The 23,528-nt window shown below is 41.3% G+C and overlaps 1 protein-coding gene across 3 annotated transcripts; it reads right to left on the bottom strand.

Moving 5' to 3' along the window:
- Nucleotides 1-1,226: 1,226 nt before the first annotated feature.
- On the bottom strand, nucleotides 1,227-20,791 carry LOC135092273 (ubiquitin carboxyl-terminal hydrolase 1-like). Of its 3 annotated transcripts, XM_063990714.1 has the most exons (12): nucleotides 20,500-20,791; nucleotides 18,928-19,043; nucleotides 18,570-18,782; nucleotides 12,788-12,969; nucleotides 12,161-12,438; nucleotides 11,234-11,380; nucleotides 10,299-10,542; nucleotides 9,026-9,164; nucleotides 7,896-8,082; nucleotides 7,150-7,361; nucleotides 6,227-6,457; nucleotides 1,227-5,470 (listed from the first exon to the last, which is right to left on the bottom strand). In XM_063990714.1, exons 2-12 carry the CDS (start codon nucleotides 18,938-18,940, stop codon nucleotides 5,328-5,330), a joined length of 1,989 nt encoding a protein of 662 aa, XP_063846784.1. In that variant the 5' UTR covers nucleotides 18,941-19,043; nucleotides 20,500-20,791; the 3' UTR covers nucleotides 1,227-5,327. The 3 variants fall into 3 exon arrangements, with proteins under 3 accessions (XP_063846784.1, XP_063846786.1, XP_063846785.1); XM_063990716.1 differs by lacking the exons at nucleotides 18,570-18,782; nucleotides 18,928-19,043; nucleotides 20,500-20,791 and adding an exon at nucleotides 13,596-17,163; XM_063990715.1 differs by lacking the exons at nucleotides 18,570-18,782; nucleotides 18,928-19,043; nucleotides 20,500-20,791 and adding an exon at nucleotides 16,095-17,163.
- Between the last annotated feature and the right edge of the window lie 2,737 nt (nucleotides 20,792-23,528).

Genomic DNA, 23,528 nt, shown 5'->3' with positions numbered 1-23,528 from the left:
AAGGCTTTCCAATATTCTGCAAAAGATTGTTGAAAAATTGTACTGACAAAAACACATCAACCACCTCCTTCTCCTGAGCCTTTGTACTGATGAAAGTATGAAGCACCTCCTTGTCCTGACTCTTTAGTGTGCACAAGCCAGTTCTTGGATGGCTGGTGTGATGGTACAGGCAGACTCCATAGGTGATGTCTTTCTTATTCATGGAGTCTCCCACAGCTCCTTTGAAAACAGCACTGGTGGTGGTATGCTGATGATCTACAGTCACTCAGTGGCTGCTAATAATTCCAAGCTCCATACAGGACCTAAATGTGCTCCTAGATGAAACTGAACAGATGCAAGACTCATACAAACTTGAAGAAAAATTGGTGGGTTTTGACAAGACTTTAATGGGCTTTTAGATGAAATTGAAAAGATGCAAAACTCATACAAACTTAAAGAAAAATTAGTGGGTTTGGCAAGACTTTAGTGTGTTTTTGATGAAATTGAACAGATGCAAAACTCATACAAACTTAAAAGAAAAATTGGCAGGTTTTGACAAGACTTCAACGTGCTTTTAGATCAAGTTTCCCTAATACAAAACATATACAAGTTCACAGAAATTGCCAGCATACGACAGGAATCAGACTCGCCCTCAGGTGGAAGTTATCCTAATGCAACCATATACAAATTCATCTCGTGCAAAGCTGCCTCACTAACTCACCCTCACACAAACTGCACAAGAATAATTTCAGATTTCCTCACATTCATGTCATGCCAGTCACCATTTCTATTTACTGACAACTTAGCCAACACCCTCCAAAGGATCTTCACTCTCTCAGGGCATTAATACTCATCTACTCACAGTAACACATCTAATGAATAAACAGCACATTTCACTTCCTGGCGCATTATAGCTTGTACTTACATCTCTTCTTTCATTTCCACATTTTCAGAACTTGAACCAATGCACATAACATGTCGGAATAAATACAAATCTCATCCCTTCTTTCATTTTCACATCTACAGAACTTGAAGCTATGTAATCCACACCACAATAATTCAGGATAAATGCAAACCACATCCCTTCTTTCATTTCCACATTTGCAGAACACAAACCAATGTAATTCACACCACACATGTCAGAATAAATACAAATCTCATCCCTTCTTTCATTTCCACATCTACATAACTTGAATCTATGTAATCCACACCACGCAACATGTCAGGGTAAATGAAATCCTCACAAGTTACATTTAACATTCATTTTCTTCCACCTTACGTGACCAATGTGTTGTGAAAGTGACCTCCTCAATCCACATAAAATTCTAGTAATAAAAAGACACTCATATTACTTACAAAGTCTCTGGAAAAAAGATACGTAATCGAGATACAGAGATCCTGCAGAGGAATCTTCTCAACCTATGACACCTGACAGAGTAGTGGGAGTGGCTGGAGTCTGAGAGGCAACGGACAACCTGTGCTGCTACTGTCACCACCACCCCATCAAGTACTTACTGTGGGCAAAGAAAATGGAAGACAAAGAAATTCTACATTAAGGTTTGAAGACTTTTTTCTCTTTATAATTGACGGATAAATCTTACATTAGAATCTGAAGACCTCCTTTTCTTTTCCAGCCAAAACCTTTTCTTCCCTAAAGCTGAAGCATTCAAAGGAGTAATAATAGCCATCTCTGAGTAGGATTGCATACCACCTTGTCTACCTGCCTTGTACAGGTAAGAGACAGGTAATGTATCACCACTGATGTCAATGAATGAAGAACACCTGCTGAGAATGTTGAGACAATAAACTAAAGTCTTAACAAATACACTCTGGAACTTAGAAGAATAATATTAAACACCAATTTTGGTTAAGTACAAAAAATCAAATCCTTGACTCCCCAAAATTAACAGTACGAGACGAGATTCCAATTTGCAAATGCGCCGAACACATGTTTTATTACAGGAATACACAAGAGTTAAGTCATTTCACTCAGTTGCCTTGTATAGTATTGAGCACACAATGAGGGTTCCTTAACCGTACACAGCTGACACCAATGTGACGTGTAATAAAACACACACACTTAACATTCATAACGGTAACAATGAGTGTCCCAAGCTAAGAATCTGGTACCCAACATGTGACAGGATTATCAAAGCTCTGAACCTGAGATTGTAGCAGCAGTAGTGGTGGTAGTAGTAGTAGTAGTAGTAGTAGTAGTAGTAGTAGTAGTAGTAGTAGTAGTAGTAGTAGTAGTAGTTGCTCACATTGGCTCGTTGACAGGTACCTACAGCTGTGTGGTAGTGTGGTAGCAATGAAAGTACAGTAACTCAATCACAGTATGGTGTTAAAATGGAAAGTGGGATCAGTCTTCAAACTGCCTCTGCCTGAGCAATGAAACATGAAACTGGTGAGATGAATGAAAATCATCTCATGAAGAACAATACTGACACTTGCAGAAAAAACAAAACTCATTCAAGAAAAAAAGTTAAAAAAAATCTTCAAGCCATCTGAGTAATGATAGATGAAACTGTACTTTACACGTTACAAGATGAATCAAAACTCAGTCTTCTGACATTCTGAGCAACAGTAAAATACAAAACCATGTACTTAAGAGACTTCAAGAATAAATATAACTAAATCTCACAAAAAAGGCATCAGTCTTCAAACAATCTGAGCAATGAAGAATGAAACAGTGGCTCGTATTCAGAAACACTCTGCTCTCTCACCACAACAGTTTTCCAAGGCAACAGAGATGACCAGCCAGGTTCTCAAGAGTAATCCTCCTGTTAATAATGTAGAAATCAAGTTAATCTATCACCAGAACCATGAAAACACCCTCAAAAACCTGTGTAGCTTCAACTAAAGCCTCTCAAAAGTAGTGGAGGTGCGGTGCAGAAGTGTTCCTGAATCCAGCAAAAGTCAGTCTAACATGGATAACTATTCCTTAGAGGCCCTCAAGACTACAGCTACTGGCAGTGGGAGTGAGCAGGTGGATGTTAGTAAGTCCGCAGTACTCACACATCAGGGCAAATGTTAAGTCGTGGTCCCTCCTATTCAAGCGTCACATTCAAAACAGGACAAAGCACAATGAAAGCTTCACCTTCACCTGCCTACAGTTCACTTAAACTTTACAGCGCTTCTCTTACATTCCAGCCTCATATGTGTGTAACAGTCAAATAAATGCATTGTGGTAAGTAAAACCCTCAGTCTCCCACTAAGCTACTTCTCTATGTAAATGACACCCTAAACTTTCTGATGCAACGGACACAAAAAATGAAGGTTCGGTCTTTGTACTAAGCTATTGTGAGTCTTGTATCGGATGAAAATTTTACACAAGTTACCGAGAGGAGAACCGATTGCTATTACACACATGCATGTCATTATTATTCTGCCACATTTACTTAGAGATGAACCAACTTGCTCCCACACTGAAGCATGTTTCCCATTCTCTGCATGTCAGTTTGCTCTCATTCAGTTACGATAAACATCCTCCTACTGACTTTTTTTGAGGATGTTCTGTATCCCTGTTATGCTTCCAACTGAGGCCCTCGTATTAATTTTTGCAAGGCTTGTCATTATAACGCACCTCGTACCCCACAAACTGCATACAACTTGATCATGAAGAGAATGTGCCCTACTTGTGAGACCTAACATGTTCTTATTCTGAGTATTGTTCACCCTAAAGTAAGAATGTCACACGGAGAATCTAGTGAATTAATGGAGTGGTGATGATTTTTTTTTTTTTTTTTTTTTAAGACAGCACTCATTCCCATCCCCCTTCACCACTAAATGCTCTTTAGTCACTCATCACCGTCATTCTGGCTTGGCCCATAACTCACTCTCACACACACACACACACGCATGCACGCACACACACACACACACACACACACACACACACACACACACACACACAAAACACACACGACCAGCACAAAAGAATGGAAAGATTAAAACGAAATCTAAGTTGACCCAAGTCTTGTTTACACTCGGCTAACACTCGTGTCTCGCCTCACCGCTACCAACCAACCAAGTTCCCTGTGAAATAAACCGAACCTCCACCTAGAGACTACCGAAAGGAAAGTGTCCCCTACCCTGACTGTAATAATAATGATAGGTATAAAAAAAATAAATAAATAAATAAAAAAATATGTGAGAAATGCTCCGAAAAATAAATAAATAAATAAATAAAAAAAAACTCTGAAGTTGCTGCACGTTTCCCCTACTGCATCATCACAGTTAAATATTGATACTAAACTATTTTGTGTTCTTTTATACAAAAATATATCACCTATTGTTTCTACATATCCACTACCCATACTCTCATTCTGGTAAAGCTTCCAGTGAAAGTTACAATTATCATTACACTGCCATGTTTGTTTGTTAAGGTTGACGTATAAAACACTATGAAGACCGTGTAGAGACGTGTACAGCTCCTAGCGGGGCTGACACGCACACACGGCTGTTATTGTTGGCGTTCCCGCATCGAGCAGAACAAGATCTCACATGTTTGTCACTGTCTGTCTCAATGTAGCTGCTCCAAATGTTTCTTTCTATTAGTTCATTTAGTATTGGTCATAAATAGTATTGTACAGTGTTGTATCATTGGCTCACACTTTGTTCTTGTTCTCTGAAGTCGTGCCTTTTCATTCAGCTTTCGTAAAAGACATCAATCACTCATCTTCACCATCCCCATCACCTTTTTCCTTCACCTGACTGGATTTGTTGAAGAGATCAAAATCATTGCACCATTTTCAATCAAATTCATGGATAATGCCTTTGTTTTCAAACATCTTTTCTGTCCGAGAAGCTTGGTTCAGGCACCAGACCCTTGCCTTCACTCTGTGGTGCGGCAAGGGACTGTATCTTTTCTATGTTGACCTGATGCATGAGGTAGCTAGTGATGGTGGAAGTGTTAGCCTTTCAGCATTACATATAAAAAGGTTCTCCAGGCACTATCCTCTCACCAACTGTTACCCTTGGCTTGGTTTCTCAGGCCTTTCTCTCAATGTACACATGGCTTGACTCGTGTCCTCAGTGCTTCCTTGCGACAGACCAAAGTACGTACTGAATGCTTGCTCGGTTTTCTGAAACTAGAAACTTGTCGCCTCCATCAGCCCTTCAAAACAGTGTCCCATAAATTACAGAACAAAAATCAAACGGGTATTTGAGTTTCCCCTTTTTCTGAGAGGGGACGAGATGAAAAACAGCATCCACAACCTTCGGACACTTAATAACGAGGCAAATTCACAACTCGCCTCTACTTGCATGCAAAAATCACCGGGTTCTGCACAAAACTTTCACCGTGGTGTGTGGGGGAGCGTGGAGGGCAGCAAGCTACCTTGAGATCAGAGGTGGGAATAGAAGAGGAGGTAAGGGGTGATGTTGGTGGTGCGCATCATGTGGCACACCTCCTGTGACGTGACCAGCTTGATCTTGTCGTCGTCACACTCCAGCCACAGCTTGTCCTGCTCCCGGCTGTTCTCCTCATCTGCCGAGTGAAAGGTGGAGGGACATGTTACCTGCCTTCACAATGCCAGCAGAAATGTAAATATCTGATGAGTGAAAGGTGGAGGAACATGTTACCTGCCTTCAGAATACAAGAAGAAATGTAGCTAAGACTGCAGACATAAAGCTCATTCAATAAAAAAATAAAACTATGCTATTTACAAAAGCAGAGCAGGGAACTTTAGTGGAATAAGTACAAATATAGACAAGTTTTAGTTTACAAATGTTCAAAGCAGGGATTTTTCACTTTATGAATAAAGTTGTCTTATTCTTTGGCCTTTTGTGTCACTCTGTGGTGCAACAGACTGTCTGGTCACATATTCTAAACCCAGGCAACAAGAATACAGCTCTTTACATCTATAAATGATTTTAAAGAATATAATTAATTTCTTCATCCACTGTCCACCTTTCTAGTGCAAGAGTTAACAAGTGTTCTCAAATCATTCATCCCTTTCTGGTAAACTCTGGAACTCCCTGCCTGATTCTGTGTTTCCTGTATGAGGTTTCAAGACTCATAACCTCCAATTTTGAATGACCCTTTTGACACCTCAGTGGGCCTTTGTTTTTTGCTCCTTTTAGTAGCTGCTCTTGGTCAGTGCCCTTACATAAGAAAATAAAATAAATAAACCCAAATCACCACTCAGCTGTCCAGACACACACACACACACACACACAAACATATGAAAAATATAACACAAAACCAAAAGGAAAAAGAGGTCACAGAGCCCCAGACACTGACCACTGTGTCCGTTGAGCACAGACAGAGGACGGATGTGGTCCAACTGAAGGCCACAGCACCTCATCCACTGGCAGTCCACCTTGGTGCTGCTGGCAGGGGGCGTGTGGGCCTGGTGGGAGGGGGGCTGTGGCTGTTGCTGCTGCTGTTGCTGCTGCTGTTGTTGCTGCTGCTGCTGCTCAGGACACTTGGAGGACTGGAGGGCACTCAGACGGACAAAGGACAGATAGTGACCTGCAGAAGAAGATAAATGTTCTGACGAGTGATGAAAATATGAATAAATGCCAATGTAACCTGACCTCTTTGTTTATCCATTTTCTATTCAGTCATCCCTTCTTATCCACAAGGGTCAGGTAACTAATGGCCCCCTTAATTAAGAACACCCATGTGTCCCTAAAACCTTGCTGAAGTAAAAAAAAACTGCACGTACATGGTTACAAACATATTACTTATCAATGAACTAAAAAAAAAAATAAAGAAAAAAAAGCTGATAAAAACTGTCAGACTGCCCCTCATCACCTGTTACTTGAATTTGTGGTCAGCAACAATCCATGTGAAACTAAAACCATGGAAAGTGAAGCCATGAATAACGAGAGATGACTGCATATAAAAAAAAATAAATAAAAAAAAAAGAAAAGGGAGTGCAGAGCATTACCTGAAGAAAGACCTAAAAATAATGAAAAAAAAACAATAAACACTATTAGGTCACCTCTCATCATCTGTCATTTGATTGTGTGATCGGCAGCAATCCATGTAAAAGTGAAATTGTGGATAACAAGACATGACTGCATATAAAAATAGAAAAGAAAAGGAGCAGAGCAGTACCTGAAGGGAGAGCTAAAAAAAAAAAGAAAGAAAAAATGAAACTGAATAACTCGGGATGACTGCATTAAAAAATAAAACGCATTAAAAAAAAAAAGCATTACCTGAAGAGAGAGTGGCTCCAAGGTGACACACAACAGCTGTCAGGTAGTACGGCAGGTGGGACAGGTTGGGTCGCTTGGTGCCGGCCATCCTGCCGTCCTGCCCCACCTCCCCATGCGTGGCTCTCTGCTTCTCCAGGTAACACCCACGGCAGAAGCACGGCAGGATGAGTGGTGCTGGCATGGCCTCTGTGCACTTGAAGGTGTTCATGTTTCTGAGGGTGCAGAGAAAGAGAAAGAAAGAAAGAAAGAGAGAGAGAGAGAGAGAGAGAGAGAGAGAGAGAGAGAGAGAGAGAGAGAGAGAGAGAGAGAGAGAGAGAGAGAGAGAGAGAGATTGTACCAACTAAGAGATTTCTTTATAAAAATCACAAAATAATGCAAAAAATAAAAAATAAATAACACACACAGTTGAACATAATGTAAGTCAAATAAAGGAAGCTGCAAGAAGCCATCCATCCATTTAAGCATTTTCATCACTCAGATTTGTACCAGCTTAGGATTTTCTCAATAACAACCCCAAACTCATCCCAACATACCCCAGACTAATCCCAAAATACCCTAGACTAACTCCAAATTAATCCCAAACCACCAGAACAAGTGAAAGCATGACTAATTGCTGTGAACCTAAGCAAACTGGCAGATGACAGAGGAACACAAAAATTCAGTCACCAACATCAACCAACTCACAACTCAATAACAACCCGACACCTCCCACACAAATACACACACACCTGCAGCAGAGGACATACCTGTGATAGGCACTGAACCTCTTCACATGAATGACCAGGTGGTGGGGCAGCTGAGAGAAGTGAACAGAGCGTCGTGCCTCATTGTGGTGGAAGCAATGATCACACCAGTATTTGTTGTTATCCTGAAGACACTCCTCCTCATTCAGGGCTGACATGAACACCTGTGGCTCCCCAATGCTCTCGTCCTCTGCAGGAGAGAGAGAGAGAGTGTGTGTGTATGTGTGAAAGGGAGTGGAGTAAGTGATAGCTATTTCTCTTAGTGTAAATAAAGAGATCTTAATTAAGTAAAGATGAGTTAGTGTTTATTAATGAATTAAGTCATTGCCATTTCTCTTGGTATACATAAAAATAAATCTTAAATTTAACTGAAGATGAATTAAGAGAGAGAGAGAGAGAGAGAGAGAGAGAGAGAGAGAGAGAGAGAGAGAGAGAGAGAGAGAGAGAGAGAGAGAGAGAGAGAGAGAGAGAGAGAGAGAGGTGGGGCAACTAGGATAAGTAAGAATCAACTTTTTGATTCTTACTTATCTTTTGATGTTTATTTCAAACATTTCTCATTTAATGCATTTTTTACATTCCTAGACATTTTTCTTACAAGTCTCCCCATTAAATGCAACTCTTGAATTGACACCTTGACCACCAATAAAATTAATCCATGCAAAACATCAAAACTTTACAAACTACACCTTTTAAAATTCATGGATCACTTGTTCTCTCAATAAAACAAGATCATAAGTGAATTTTCCTGTGACATGACAGAACCAAGAACCCGATTCACAACACGATCCTTTCTGACCTCCCTTTTGGAACCAACAACTTGCTCTAGTACTTACTTTTGTAATCCAGTATAAAAGAAATAATAAAAAATAAATAAATAAAATAAACACTTTCAATGGGCCCTTTTTTTCAGTTATTTTTGTTATTCTTGGCCAGTGCCTCTCTAACAGAAAACAAACGACAACTTGCTCTAGTACTTACTTTTGTAATCCAGTATAAAAAAATTTAAAAAAATTATATTAAATTTTAAAAAAGCACTCTTAATGGGCTCCTTTTTTTTTTCAGCTATTTGTGTTGCTCTTGACCAGTGCCCCTCTAACAGAAAACAAAAGAGGAAAAGAAAACAGGAGACTTACCTTCAAAATCAGCCTTGGTCTTGACAGGAACACACACCTCCAGGAAGTTTTCCTCCCTGCCAGTGACCTGCTCACACTCCAGGCAACAGGTTTCCAGACACATGCGACCCACAAACTTTGACCCGACCACATCCACAGCCTGGAATCAATACCCTGTTCATGCCTTTCCCTTTACATACAAGGAAATTCAAAACAGGTGACATTTGAAACATACAAGTCCATGGGTTTCCAGACACATGCGACCCCACAAACTTTGACCTGACCACATCCACAGCCTGGAATTGATACCTGTTCATGTCTTTCCCTCTACACACAAGGAAATATAAAACAGGTGACATTCATAACATATGTCTAAAAGTTTCCAGACACGTGACCCACAAACTTTGACCTGACCACATCCATGGCCTGAAACAACCCATTCACTTCTTTTTCTCTACATACAAACAGATACAACAAAGGTGACACACTCATAGCACAGACGTCTACAGGTTTCCAGACTCATGACTCACAAACTCTGACCTGACCACATCCACAATACCCTGTTCACTTCTCTTTCCCTCAACAAAGAACCATAACAAAGGTGACATAACAAAAGAACACAAGAACACAAGGGTTGGTGCCAGAAGCCATCAGGCCTACATGTGGCAGTCCCTGTATGAAATTTGCCTACCTATTTCCACCTATCATCTCCATCCACAAATTTGTCTTATCTTCTCTTAAAGCTCCCTAATGACTCAGAACCAACAACTGATTACTGAGTCCATTCCATTTATCTACCACTCTATTTAAGAACCATTTCCTTCCTATCTCTTTTTTAAACCTAATTCTCAAGTTTGAGCCCATTATTTTTTGCCCTGTCCTGATTATTGACCCTGAGAATTTAGCTAAAGTCACCTTTGTTATATCCCCTATATCACTTTTTTCAGATCCCTTTTTAGTCTTCTTGTCATATCCTGCTTACTAACCCTGAGAATTTTGCATACATCACCCTTATTACATCCCCTATGCCACTTGAAGACCTCCATTAGATCCCTTCTAAGTCTTCTTGTCATATCCTGCTTACTAACCCTGAAAATTCTGCATACATCACCTTTTTTACATCCCCTATACCACTTAAAGACCTCCCTCAGATCCCTTCTTAATCTTCTCTTCGTATCCTGCTTAGTAACCCTGAAAATTTTGCATACATCACCTTTTTTATACCCCCCCATACTAATTACAGACCTAACACAAGTCTAAACTAAACAACATAAAGACAAAGAAAGATACACACTTTGCTGGAATCCTCTTCGATGGCCTGTATCCTCTCAGACCTCCTGCGGGACTTCTTGGGTTCAGGAGGGATGGACTCATGGTCCCGGGATGCCCCACAGGAATCACCCCAGCCAGCAGGAGCCGTGCCATTGGGTCTCACTTGTAGCAGGTCTTGCGGGAGGTGGCACAGCTGGTCAAGGAGGCAGTGAAGGAGTTCGTGGGCATCCTGTTGTCTGTTCCCCTCAAACATTGGATTCACAACTCTGGAAAAGTGAGAGAATGTGTGTATTGGTTGTGGGTCAGGTAATATTGGAGAAACTCTTATATGATATAGGAAAAACCTGAAAATTAGTGAATTATTTTGATTATATAGTAAAGTGTTAATACTAAGGTAAAAAATAATTGACACACATACACACAGTTTTGCATTTTTCACCACTCGGGCTTATACCAGGTTAGTTTTCTCAATAGTACTGGAGTTAGAGGACTAGGAGGAGCAGAAGGCAAATATACAGGGAATACAGGGAAATCATGACAAAATATATGGTCCTTTTTCATCTATTAGTGTTCACATAGTCATTTCTCACAGCAAACTAAAATGGCTGTGAGAAAATAAAGGTCATGTCCTTGGTCATACAATAATATGTGTATGCATGAGTGTGTTTACCTTTCTTTAAATACACTAGGATACACTTATTGAATCCTCTATTACAAGCTAGTCTGGGAGATGAATCAGTAAGCAGGTACTCCTAATGCTTTAGAAAACTCTTACTTTAGACAAGAGATGAAAATAGCATTATAATCTAAATATATCAGGATACACTGACTGAATTCCTCTATTGCAAACAGTCAGGGAGATGAATTAGTAAGCAGGTACAGCTAATGCCTTAGAAAACTCATACATTAGACAATCAAGATGAAAGCAGCACAAGACAGGGCCCAAGTGTTATGTACCTTAAAGCTTCTAGGAAATCATAAGGTTCAAAGGCTGGTATTCTCTTCTCTGAGGCTGATCTCTCCTCTTGCCCCAGACGCACAAACACTCGGTGGAGTTCAGAGAGAAACTGTATCCTTTGCTCCAGGTTCACGTCCTTCTGCTCGCTGCGTTGGGAGAAAATACAGCCGTTATTTCACATTTTTGCAGGGGTTACTTAAAATAGTCTAAATTTTTGCTGGGGTTACTTGAAATTTTTTCCAGTGGGTGACTTTAATTTTTTACTTACCACATATTTCTGCTGTTATAGTAAAATACCAGGGCTCAAATTTTTGCAGGGGTTACTTCAAAATTTTTGCAGGGAATGTCTTTAATTTTTTTACACACCATATATTTCTGCTCACTGTCATGACAAAGTACAGGGGCTTACTTCAAAATTTTGCAGGGGTTACTCTAAAATTTTGCAGGGTGACTTCAAATTTTTGTGCACCACAACATGCAAAGATGATGAGTGTTACAACTAATAATCAAACCTCTGAAGGACAACTGAAACATAAGTAAAACACAAAAGGAAGGCAAAAGAGGGCAATTAAATAATCTAGAGACAATTAAAACAAAAAGTAAAGACCAAACACTCCCCAATCTTCCTCCACAGCCCAGCAATCATATACAGTACATAAGCAAGAAGCAATTCACCGATAACACAGCCAAACACTGCTTCTCCCACTATAAAGAACACAGGTAACAGAAGACCAAACACTCCCTTACCTTCCCGCTCAGGACTCATATACAATACATAAATCATAAACAGGTAGCAAGTCAGTAATAACACACAGCCAAACACTCCCTCTTCCCCCTCTCACTCTAGTACAAAGACCAGAATAGATGACCAAACAATAACAGATGACGAAACACTCCTACCTCCTCCTTAACACCACAGGACTCACCCAGCAGACTGCAGGTGCATATGCAAGTGGTGGAGGTCATGAGTGAACCCCGGCAGGAACCTCAGCGCATACAGCACCGAGTTGAGAAAGCAAGTGTTCCCCATGTTTGCCAAGGGACACACTCCTGACACATAGCCTCCATTGTAGCCCAGGTCCCCCGTGGCCCCTCCCACCCCAGAGTTGCTGCCGGCAGACTGCGAGGAGACGGTGCTGGTCCTTCTGCCACTGCTGGTCATGACGCTCCTGCTGAGGCTCATCTTGCGCACTGTAGGAGGCGTCTGGGAAGGGAAGAGAGATGAGATTGGTTTGTACAGTAAGAAGTGTGTGTGTGTGAGTGTGTGTGTGTGTGAGGTGAAAAACAGTGAGATTGGTCTTTATAGTAAGGGGTCTCTGTGAAATGAAGATTAGTTTGTACAGTGTGAGGTGTCTGTAAAGAGAAAACTACACAGTAAGGAGTTACCAGAAAATAGAAAGCGATTTATGCATTAAGGGGTGACTGAAATGAAAATTGGTGTATTCAGAAGCAAGTGTTTGTGTAGTAAAATTTAGTTTATACAGTAAGATGTGTGTAAAGTGAGAGAGAACCAAGGCACACAGCACCACAGCAGGCATCCCACAGTGCCTCACCTTGTTCCTATCATCAGCCTCACTGTTGCTGAAGGTGCGAAAGCGGTGACTTGTCCTCGGCTCTGGTGCCGGCGAGATGTCCGAGACGAGGCTGCGCTTGCGGTTCTGTCGTAGAGAGAGTCGGGAACTGCCTCTGCCTTGCATTGAATATTCCCCTGAGTTGTCCAGAGCCGTCATGATTACTGTGCAAGGAGAGGTGTGATATAAGACCATCAGAAAGTAAGGGTACCTGCAAGACGCCACCTGACCAACACCTAGCAGTCCACATCTAACCAATTTAAAGCACTTAGAAACAATGTATTGATTCTTTATAAGCATCTACAAGAAAGAAGGGGATAAAAATGAATGATTTTTGCAATTTTTACCCAGTACAATGTTATAAGGTGGCTCTGGGTCAGAAAATTATAACTCACAATAGCTTGAAATTTGCCTTGATCCCTGTGAAGAAGCAATGTACTGAGCATCTACAAGAAAGGGATAGACATGAAAGGTTTTTGCAATTTCTAGTAAGTACAATATTATAAGGTGGCTCTAGGATGGGAAAATATGACTCATAGTGGTTAGAAATTTGCCTTGACGCCTGTGAAATTATTACTTCAATCTAAACTCATTTCTCTTAGCTTCTACCGGAATCATTAACCTAACCTAACTTAACCTAACCTAACCTGACCTAACCTAATACTAACATGAACCCCCACTTGTCTTGACCACTGTGAAATCATTAATTCAATCTAGCCTTACCTGTTCCACCATGACTAGTTATCATAGTATTTGTACATGGTCATCATCAATATACAAGCTTATTTACCTACAAAACATGTCCTTTAATACTCCAAGTAGTGCTATTCTCTCTCCTATGAACTGGTGGCCATCAATCTGTTACAAATATATATGAATTTTGTGAGAGAAGGATGGAGGGAAGGAAGGAGGTAGAGGTAGCTAGTTGACATCGATATACAGGGTGCAGCAGAAATACCTCCACATTTTAAAGGCTAACAAAAGGAAAAACATGAGAGGTACTTCTGCCACACCCTGTACTAAATAAACCCCCTTGGGTCCAACACTGCAACACATCAGATTTCAAGACACGAGGAGAAATAATACAGTTTTACCAGATACTTTGCTTCAACATCCTCAGAGTACTAAGAGGATGTGTGAGGGCCAGACAAGTGTTTCAGTCCCCCTCCCTCACTCCTGACGGAAAAAGTGATGGTGGGATGGTATGAGCCAAGAATGAAATAAGTAGCAGTGAATGGATGAAATTAAATGAATCAGTCTTACTTTCTGATATTTTACTTGTTTCTCCATTTTTTGGGGAGTATGAAGTGGGATTTTGTCATCTACTTTTTTCTTTAGTCAGTTTCATACATAATAAAAAGAGATTATACATAAATATTAAAAAAAAAATCAGACTTTTCTCTCAGATATTCTATTTATTTCTCTTTTGGGAATACCATGAGCAGGATTTTTATTATCTACATTTTCATCAGTTATTTTCCCCAATACATAATTAAAAAGTGAAGCAATGCACAAAAATAAAATAAATCAGCCTGACATTTTGTTATTTAATTTTCCCTTAGTTATTTTTCCTAATACATAAAAAAAAGAGGTGATGCAAAATTCGGATAACATTGAAAAATAACCATTCATAACATTAGCATTTTCATACGAAGGGACAGATTAGGTTAGGTTCAGATTAATTAACTTTGATGCTGATCTTTTTATGGTTTAGACAAAAGAAAAGTGTAATAACTTGGATAAATTAGATTAGATCTAGATTAATTAACTTTACTGCCAATCCTTTTATGGTATAGATGAAAGAAAAGAAAAATGTAATAACTGGGATGAATTAGATTAGGTTTACATTAATTAACTTTACTGCCGATACTTTTATGGTATAGATGAAAGAAAAGAAAAATGTAATAACTGGGATAAATTAGATTAGATTTACATTAATTAACTTTACTGCTAATACTTTTATGGTATAGATGAAAGAAAAAATGTAATAACTGGGATAAATTAGATTAAAGTTCAGATTAGTTAACTGTTGATCGTTGGATGGCACTGATGAAAGAAAGGTGTAATATTTTCCTGAGAAATAATCAATGTCTGTAAATAGCTAGACTAAGGTAATTTTGATAACCCTCCATAGTTTGACTCATCAGGGCGGAACAGGACCCCAGCCACCCCTCCACTACCCACTGGGAGAGGTGAGGTGGAGTTTACTTGCTTGTATCATAAGAATGGTGATTTTTTTATCATTATCATTATTATTTTATGCATTTGTTTGGTTATTTATTTATTTATTTATTTATTTTACATTTATTCCTCACTAACTTCCCAAGAGAGAGTGAGAGAGGTGGAGTTTAATTAAGGGCATCATAAAAACTGACTATTTTTTATTTATCATTATTATTATTGTTATTATTATTTATTTTATTTTATTCACTTTTTCAACAACCCACGAGAGAGAGAGAGAGAGAGAGAGAGAGAGAGAGAGAGAGAGAGAGAGAGAGAGAGAGAGAGAGAGAGAGAGAGAGAGAGAGAGAGAGAGGTGGAGTTTACTTACTGGCATCCTAACAACAATAACCTTTGATTTTTTTTCTTTTTCTTTACATTTATCTACCACTAACATCTGCAATGACACATAACTGCAATTGCTTCAGGTAGTTTCAATTGTCCCATGCTTTTCTTAAATTTACTGAGCTGAAAACAATTATTTTTTCTTTTCTTTCTTTTTTACATTTATTTATCACGAACAAAAGCACTGACACATAACTGCAATTACTACCACTGGCTTCAATTGATCCTAGCCTTTCTATAACAATTTTTTATAACAATTACAATGAATGAAGAACAATTACAATGAATGGAGAGAGAGAGAGAGAGAGAGAGAGAGAGAGAGAGAGAGAGAGAGAGAGAGAGAGAGAGAGAGAGAGAGGGCAAACACTAGGAATAAATAAAACGACGAACAATGTAAACAAAAGCAATCAAACCAGACAATAACATCTAGTACAAACTGATGGAAGCACCAAACCAAACCAAACAAAGGCAAATGGAATGGTACTAGCAGCTGGGGAGAAGGATATTGTAGGGAAAAGAAGGGAGGGATAAGGGGAAGGGAAAGGGTGGGGAGGGAAAGGGAGGAAAGGGAGGGAAACAGTAAACAAGAATTCCAGCCTCATTATTGGCAGTCAGTCCTCTCTCTATCTTCCCTCTCCCTCCCCTCACTCTCACCTCTCAGTAACCTTCAGCTAGGGACAGTGTAGTGCACGTCACACTCACTATACATTCTGCATTAACTTACCCAATGCAATAAAGTCATCAGGGTTTTTGAGGCAACTGTCACCAACACTCCACAGGTTGTCTGGTCTCGCGTAAAGTACGGTTCTATTATTTTATCATCTATTCCTGGCTAACTCCCCCTACATTTTATATTTTAATGCTACATAATTATTTTGACTTACTTTTCTAATTGTATTTCAGTTGTCTGATTGGAATTATTTGTCTTATTAAGAGATGTTCCTGATAAAGGATTGATGGTTTTGTTGCCATACTATTTATTTCTCCTTATTTCTCACTACACTTTATGTCTTAGTACTACATATTTATTTTATGTTCATTCTATATGTCACATAATTGTTGTTTGAAGGGAATTGTGCTTAGGATAGAAAGATGTTCTTGGTGCAGGACAGACTATCACGCCGCCATAACAACATTCATAATATTCTCCTTTGCGCAAATTGTTATTCGAGACATCTATTTGCGCATTGTGGAAATGGATTTATTCAATTGGTAGCAATCATCGCCATCAGTCATTTTCACTGTCACCACCACCATCATCACCATCTCTATCATCAGCAATGGAATGGGTGATGCTACAACTATTTTAATAGTTTAATAGAATTATAAATCATGGTTCACCTGCAGCACATAGATTGCTGCAACACAGCTATTAGACATGCAAACAGATATATCTTAACTTGTACTATATAACAGTGGCTATCATACCACCATCACCTCGGGCAGTAGGAAATTAGCACCTACATATATTTACAAACAATAGCAGATCTCCGTCATTTGTGTCTTCTATTATAAAAATTAACAAAAAAAAAAAAAAAATGTCAGGCTCTATGGTAACATGTAGGACAGTTAAACCTTCCGCTGAGGCTTCCGGTGATAAGAGGCAGTGACTTGGTCCACTCCACGCACAGCTGTCCCTGGCTCCCCGATGCATCTGCTCCTTCCCCCTCCCCCTGCAGCCAGACAAAAGGCGATGCTGGGCCTGGGAACCCCGTCTAGACCCCTTGAGGTGCTCCCAGGCTAGTGCTTGGAAGGTTTTATGATAGATATAATGATAATACTGATGAAATGTTATCCAGAACTCTCAAAACTTGGATTCTCGAGACCGTTGGGGAATGTTAGAGTGTCTCGTGTGTTTGCAATGACATGAGGGAACATGTCTTCCAGCGTCTCATTCTGCCTGTTTTCCTCATTGCTGTCCACGGCTTTGGTGAGGGCGGGAGGAGATATGATGAAGATTTTCTGTTGCCCTTCCTCCGCCTTTGTTTTGGAGGACAGACTCTGTGAATCTCTCTGTTCCTCGTCTCGGGCACCACTCACCTCCGATCTCACTTCCCGCGAGAACAAGGAGAACCCATCGAACATCCACGCCATGTTATTGCGATGTCTGCTGTAGTATTCCTTCAACGTGTCGCGAACTTGCTTACTACACAGAATATAGAGATAGAAATTCAGCGTGTGGTTCAGAATCTCCAAGTTATTCGCCACAGCACTGAAGATGACAAACTCTAGCTCACTGGTTCTCGTGCTGCTGTTGATGGCGTTTGCTATTCCCGAGGGCACGATGGTGATGACGAAGGAGGACATGACAGCAATCAGCAGCCCCATCAGGTACTTCTCCTCGCGATTCTTGGATACTGAAGACGGCTGTTGGTTCGAGTGGTGATTCAACATGCGGCGCCTCAGCTTCCTGTGACGCAAGAAGCCTCTCAGTGTGAACATGTTGAGCGTCACCACGGCTACGATGGGCAGAAACGTCACCAGAACTTGCCTTATCCACGCGTAGGCGATGAAGTAACCTTTCTGACTCGTATCATGAATCATACAAGCCACCCACCACGTCTGGTTATCCGGGGGAGTGAAAGACGTTCTTTGACACTCACTCGCTATCCTTGGTTGCCGCAGAAAACTCATAGGAAGCCATGCTATGACCGCCGTGCTCAGAGACACTGCAATGGATATTCTAGGGAAGCGGGGAGTGTTGAGCCGTTGGAACTCCCCAGGGCGACACACGGAAAAGAATCTATACACGGTGATGCAGACAACAATAAGCACTGAGGTGGACATGGCCACGCCGACGAAGAGGAGCTCGAAGTAGGAGTACCAAGCGGCGGTGGAGTAGTGGAGCGTGCCGCCAGCGAGGGCATGGTGGAGCGGGGAGATGCAGAAGCCAAGGGAGAGGAGATCAGTCACAGCCAGCACCGTGAAGAATGAAAACACGACCCCTGCGGTAGTAAACAAAGTGCGGGAATTTGCCTGCTCGTGTGTAAACAATATCGTACGGATGAAAACGAAACTGTTGTACTTGTGTAGACTACAGACAAAAACACGAAAAGGAATTGCATTATTATTTTTTTCTTCTTTACGTTAACTTGCAACGTCATTCCGAATCAACATACTCGTACAGGAAATTACTACTACTACTACTACTACTATTACTACTATTACTACTACAACTCCAGATCATATTCTTACATACCTTTAAACTGTGGCAGTCTTAGTAAGGCAATAACTAAGATATTCCCAAGTATTCCAACGGACACAATGATCGGCGCCACCACTCCATAAGCCACGTAGCGAACCTCCCGCACCGCCTCCTCCTCCAGCTGCTCCTGTAGTGGGTTCCCTAAAGGCGTCTTGACTCCCTTCACGCCCTTGTAGATCACTGGGTCCGTGTGGAACCAGCTGTACTCTGTAGGTGAAGCAGAGAGAGAGAGAGAGAGAGAGAGAGAGAGGAGTAAAATGTTTCAAGCATCAGAAACTACATTTACTACTACTACTACTACTACTACTACTACTTTTATCATTACTACTACTACTACTACTACTATAATTACCCTCCAGCAACATATGGAAGTGCTGTGTCTGTGTCTGTCGGGGAAAAAAGCCCTCTGCTCCTATTTTCTTCCCTGGAATTCAACTTTCTTCCCAGCAGACTCTATCATCGCGGTTACTGTGGAGAAAGAAAGTCAGAATTGTTCAGCAAAACATAAAACGTACATAAATATTTAATTCCACTATATTCGTTCTGTTTTCTGTTAATCTATATAAACAGTCCCATACAATATTTACACCAATAGACACCATACACTTTTATTAATGCACCCATACACATCCATACACAAAGGTCACCTACACCTTGCACCCTTCAAGTACTGTACACTCCACACACACACCTACACTTCCTTGCCTGCCCTCACCTCTCTTCAACAGGGCGGAATGAAAAGCATTTCGTCTCACCAACTCCTTCAGCTTCGATCTTTTCACATTATGGTCGTATATCTTGCTATCTTCTATCGCTATTTTCACGCTAGCTGTTGTTTTGATCTTGCTAACTGCAGATCCGGTAGAGCGACGTCGGTACCACTCTAACTCTTAAGTCAATTCAGGTACACTCTCCCTCTCTCTCTCACCCTTCGCCACCGTACTGATTTAATGGCACAGGGATCTCACCCCGCCTGCTGGTACACTCCACAACTTCACCCCAGGAGCCACCACGCCCCGACCCACCACCTTTCAAACCACCACATTTACAAAGACTCCACCTTGGCTACCTGTGAAAAAGCCAGATGATTTACTAAGATCCAAACTATTGTTCCTCTTACCTGCCTACCCTCCCCTACACTACATGCTGCACTGTCCTGCCACTCACAACCTGCGCTGGCGACTTCCCGAGTAAAGACACACGAGGGCAGGCCAGGTCACCGTCACCTCCAGCCTCTCCACACTGGTGCACACTTGCTCTCTGTACCCGCCACCACTGTAAGTTATAGCCTCATCAGTGACGGCCTCTTCATTTAGCCAGTGCTTCCTACTCTGACTGGAGAGAGAGAGAGAGCGAGAACTACATGCCTCCCCTTCTCTCGGTGCCTCGCTGTACAAAGCTTTTTACTTTCTCTCACACCTATTCTGTCCACCTCCTTAATGCAAGAATTGGCCAGTGTTATCCATCTTTCATCCCTTTTAATGGTAAACTCTGGAACTCCCTGCCTACTTCTGTATTTCCTCTCACCTTGACACGAACTGTTGTACGTAAGAAGGTTTCAAGACACTTCTTAAATTTTGGTTAATCCTTTTAGTGACTGCACGTTTTTTGGGAGTGGCACGTTCAATAGGCCTTTTCAGCATCTTTTGTTAGTCTTGGCGTGAGCACCTCTTACATAAAAAATCAAAAGAAGAAGAAAACCTTAAACGCACTCACGCACACACAAACACTCATTCACTTTCTACTCTCAAACTAATCACACTAAGTCATCCCTTTAATTTTAAGTGCCTTGGACAATTAACATAAGTATCTTACTTTACAAACACGTATAAGTAATGAAACATGTAATATCTAACCTTATCTGCCACTGAATTCTAGCTAACCTTTTCCTGCATAGCAATATCAACAAATAATTTTCACTTACCAGGATATCAGCAGAAGTTTTAGGCATCCTCGTGTAAAGGAAGTGATACAACACACCTTCATACTACAACCATCAACGACACACTGACAGAACACCCAAGGACACGACACATCACTGTTACTCTCGTTTTCTTCTCAGGATGCCAGCTGTGTTCCGTTTTCTTAACTCAACATCGAGAAACAGTCACTACAACCCGGCCCAAAATATCGACAAGAGATCTTTTACCGCAGATATTGATTTTCACGAGAGATTGATGCGCCTCGTCTAAACCCCGTGGAGAGAGGGAGTGTATTTAACGGCAATAATAATGGTAGTGGCAGCGAGGGAGATAAGATAAGGTACAGCTCAGTCCCGCCTCATTGCTTCACCTGTTGTGTTGACGAGTTAAAGCGCTGACCTCATCACCCTTGCCCCTTCCAGACTTCCTGTTTATTGTTATGATGCTGTGATGCTGCGTGTTTGATTTACTTATTAAATTCTTGTTTGTTTATGTTATTTTATTGATCGGTACAGTTGTTTATTCGTTTAATTAGCTGATGTGTGGGTTTCATTCTCTCTCTCTCTCTCTCTCTCTCTCTCTCTCTCTCTCTCTCTCTCTCTCTCTCTCTCTCTCTCTCTCTCTCTCTCATGATGTTTGCTTGATGCTGTGTTGTGTTTACTTAGTTACTCGGTTCTTATTTGCTTATACTCGTGCATTTGTATCTATCTTAGTTTATTTATCTGTACAGTTGTTTATTTATTCATTTTGTTGATGTGCAGTTTTTATCCCCCCTCTCTCTCTCTCTCTCTCTCTCTCTCTCTCTCTCTCTCTCTTAGTTGCTACCTGTAATCAGTGGCTGCCGATATGATAAATCAATCACCTGATACATGTTTGTGTTCATCGAGAGAGAGAGAGAGAGAGAGAGAGAGAGTAGGCATTAGGATTTTTCAAGATTATTTTATTTCGTTTTCACTTAAATTTGTTTGCTTATTTGACTTATTTTCGAGTACTTTTGTTGATCATTCTCTTAATTTACTTATGTTTATTTCTTTTATTTATTTCACTAGCTATCAAGGATTTGTCGTATTTCCTATTCAGTATTCATTTAGATATGTTTATTTATTGTCCTTTTTCAAAAAATTGTTGTATTTACTAACCATTTACATATATTTTTTTTTATTATTTAATTTATTGTGAAGGGTAAATCTCTCCTCTAACTGTCTTCAGCCTCTCTCTCATCGCCGCAGTGTTGCATCTCTTGCTATCTTCTCTCATTAACACGCTCATTGCTCTTCTGATTCTGCTAACTGCGTGTCTCCCCTCCTCCCGCGGCCTCGCTGCACAAGACTTTCTACTTTCTCTCACCCCTATTCTGTCAACCTTTATAATGCAAGAGATACCCAGTATTCTCAATCATTTATTCTCCTTTCTGGTAAACTCTGGAACTCCCTGCCTGATTCTGTATTTCCTCCTTCCTATGACTCGAACTCTTTCAAGAGGGAGGTTACAAGACAATTATCCTCCAATTTTTGATGATCGTTTCTGATTATGTTTGGAAACTGGCACCTCACTGGGCTTTTTTTTTTTTCCTTCTTATTTTGTTGCCCTTTGCCGGTGCCCCTACTACATGAAGGAAAAAAATCACGTCTTGAACTCAGAGAACGAGTGACAAAGATGGCCAGAGAATGAGTAAAAACAAAAATGTATAAAACCACCTTTTATTTTTATTTCCTCAAAGATGAATCTGACAGACTGTTACCATTGTAACTCACACAAGTACGAAAAAGTACCAGGTTATATGTCCTTACGATAATTAATACAAAAGAACTTTACCACAGTTTGCAGAGAGAGAGAGAGAGAGAGAGAGAGAGAGAGAGAGAGAGAGAGAGAGAGAGAGAGAGAGAGAGAGAGAGAGTGTGTGTGTGTGTATGTGTGTTTGTGTGTGAAGTAAGAAAGGAAGTGCACAACGACCATGCTACACAATTCTGCAAACTCAGCGGAAAAGGAATATTGAAAGCTTAGTTCAGCGGGCGAGTGTTCCTCGTCCTGATAAGATGTGTGAGTCCGGCACCGAGCACTACAGTCCGGCACCGAGCACTACGAAGAAACTACTGTCACAACATTTTGCGACCTTCAGGACTGGCGAGAGGGCGGCTCATGGACACTACAAGATAGAGCTGAATGGAACCGGAGCGCGGAAAGCGGCAGGGCGCACCACCACTGCCTCCTTGACGCCCAGCAGCATGGCCAGGATGAGGGAGAGGTACATCACGATGAGGAAGAAAATGTTATAGAGCAGGCCGCCGTCCACCAGCCTGCTTATCACCGTGTTGCTTGCCACGGTGCCGTCGTGCAGCGCGAGCACGTGGTCCCAGAAGGAGGGCAGCGTGGGGCACTGCACCAGGACAGTGCTCGGGAACCTCAGGAGACACGAGGTGCCCTCCCAGTCACAGTTTTGGATCCGTGTTTCGTTGAAGTCCAGACTGAGGGTTTCGTTGTTGAGCCTGTTGATGCCGCAGACGGCGCTGCGGTGGTGCAGCGCCATGATGGTGAAGTAGTAGATGGCGAGGATCAGCACGGACGTGACGGCCAGCGCTCGCCCCCACGTGTACCGGGACAGCCAAAAGGTCACCATGCCCAGGACGCCGTAGAGGGTGGCCAGCAGCGCCATGAGGATGGCCACGCCGAAGCCCGGGGTGTTGTGCTGCGGCATCTGTGACTCCATCCTGCTCAGGTAAATAAGGAGAGCGAAGCTGCTTAGCGCCAGTATTGCATGAAACACCACCATGACCCACCGGACCCACCACCACCCCCACCGCTCCTCGAACTCCATCACTGAGATCATTCTGCGACTTTATATCTGTATGTATGAAATAAAAAGTCAGTCTGTCTCCCTGTCTGTTTGTGTGTAGACTATAGGAAAATTACACGAGGCACTTGAAGACTAACTCAAGGTTGGATCCTATGTAATTTTTTACGAGTGAACTAAGTACACTATTCACAACCCGCTGCAGTGCGCCCTCCAGGAATCACGCACGTGTCTGTCCAC

Source organism: Scylla paramamosain, chromosome 39 (genome assembly GCF_035594125.1).
Source record: "Scylla paramamosain isolate STU-SP2022 chromosome 39, ASM3559412v1, whole genome shotgun sequence".
Taxonomy (NCBI): Eukaryota; Metazoa; Arthropoda; class Malacostraca; order Decapoda; family Portunidae; genus Scylla; species Scylla paramamosain.
The sequence above is the reverse complement of the archived record's forward strand: the minus strand, read 5'-3'. Positions and strand labels throughout refer to the sequence as shown.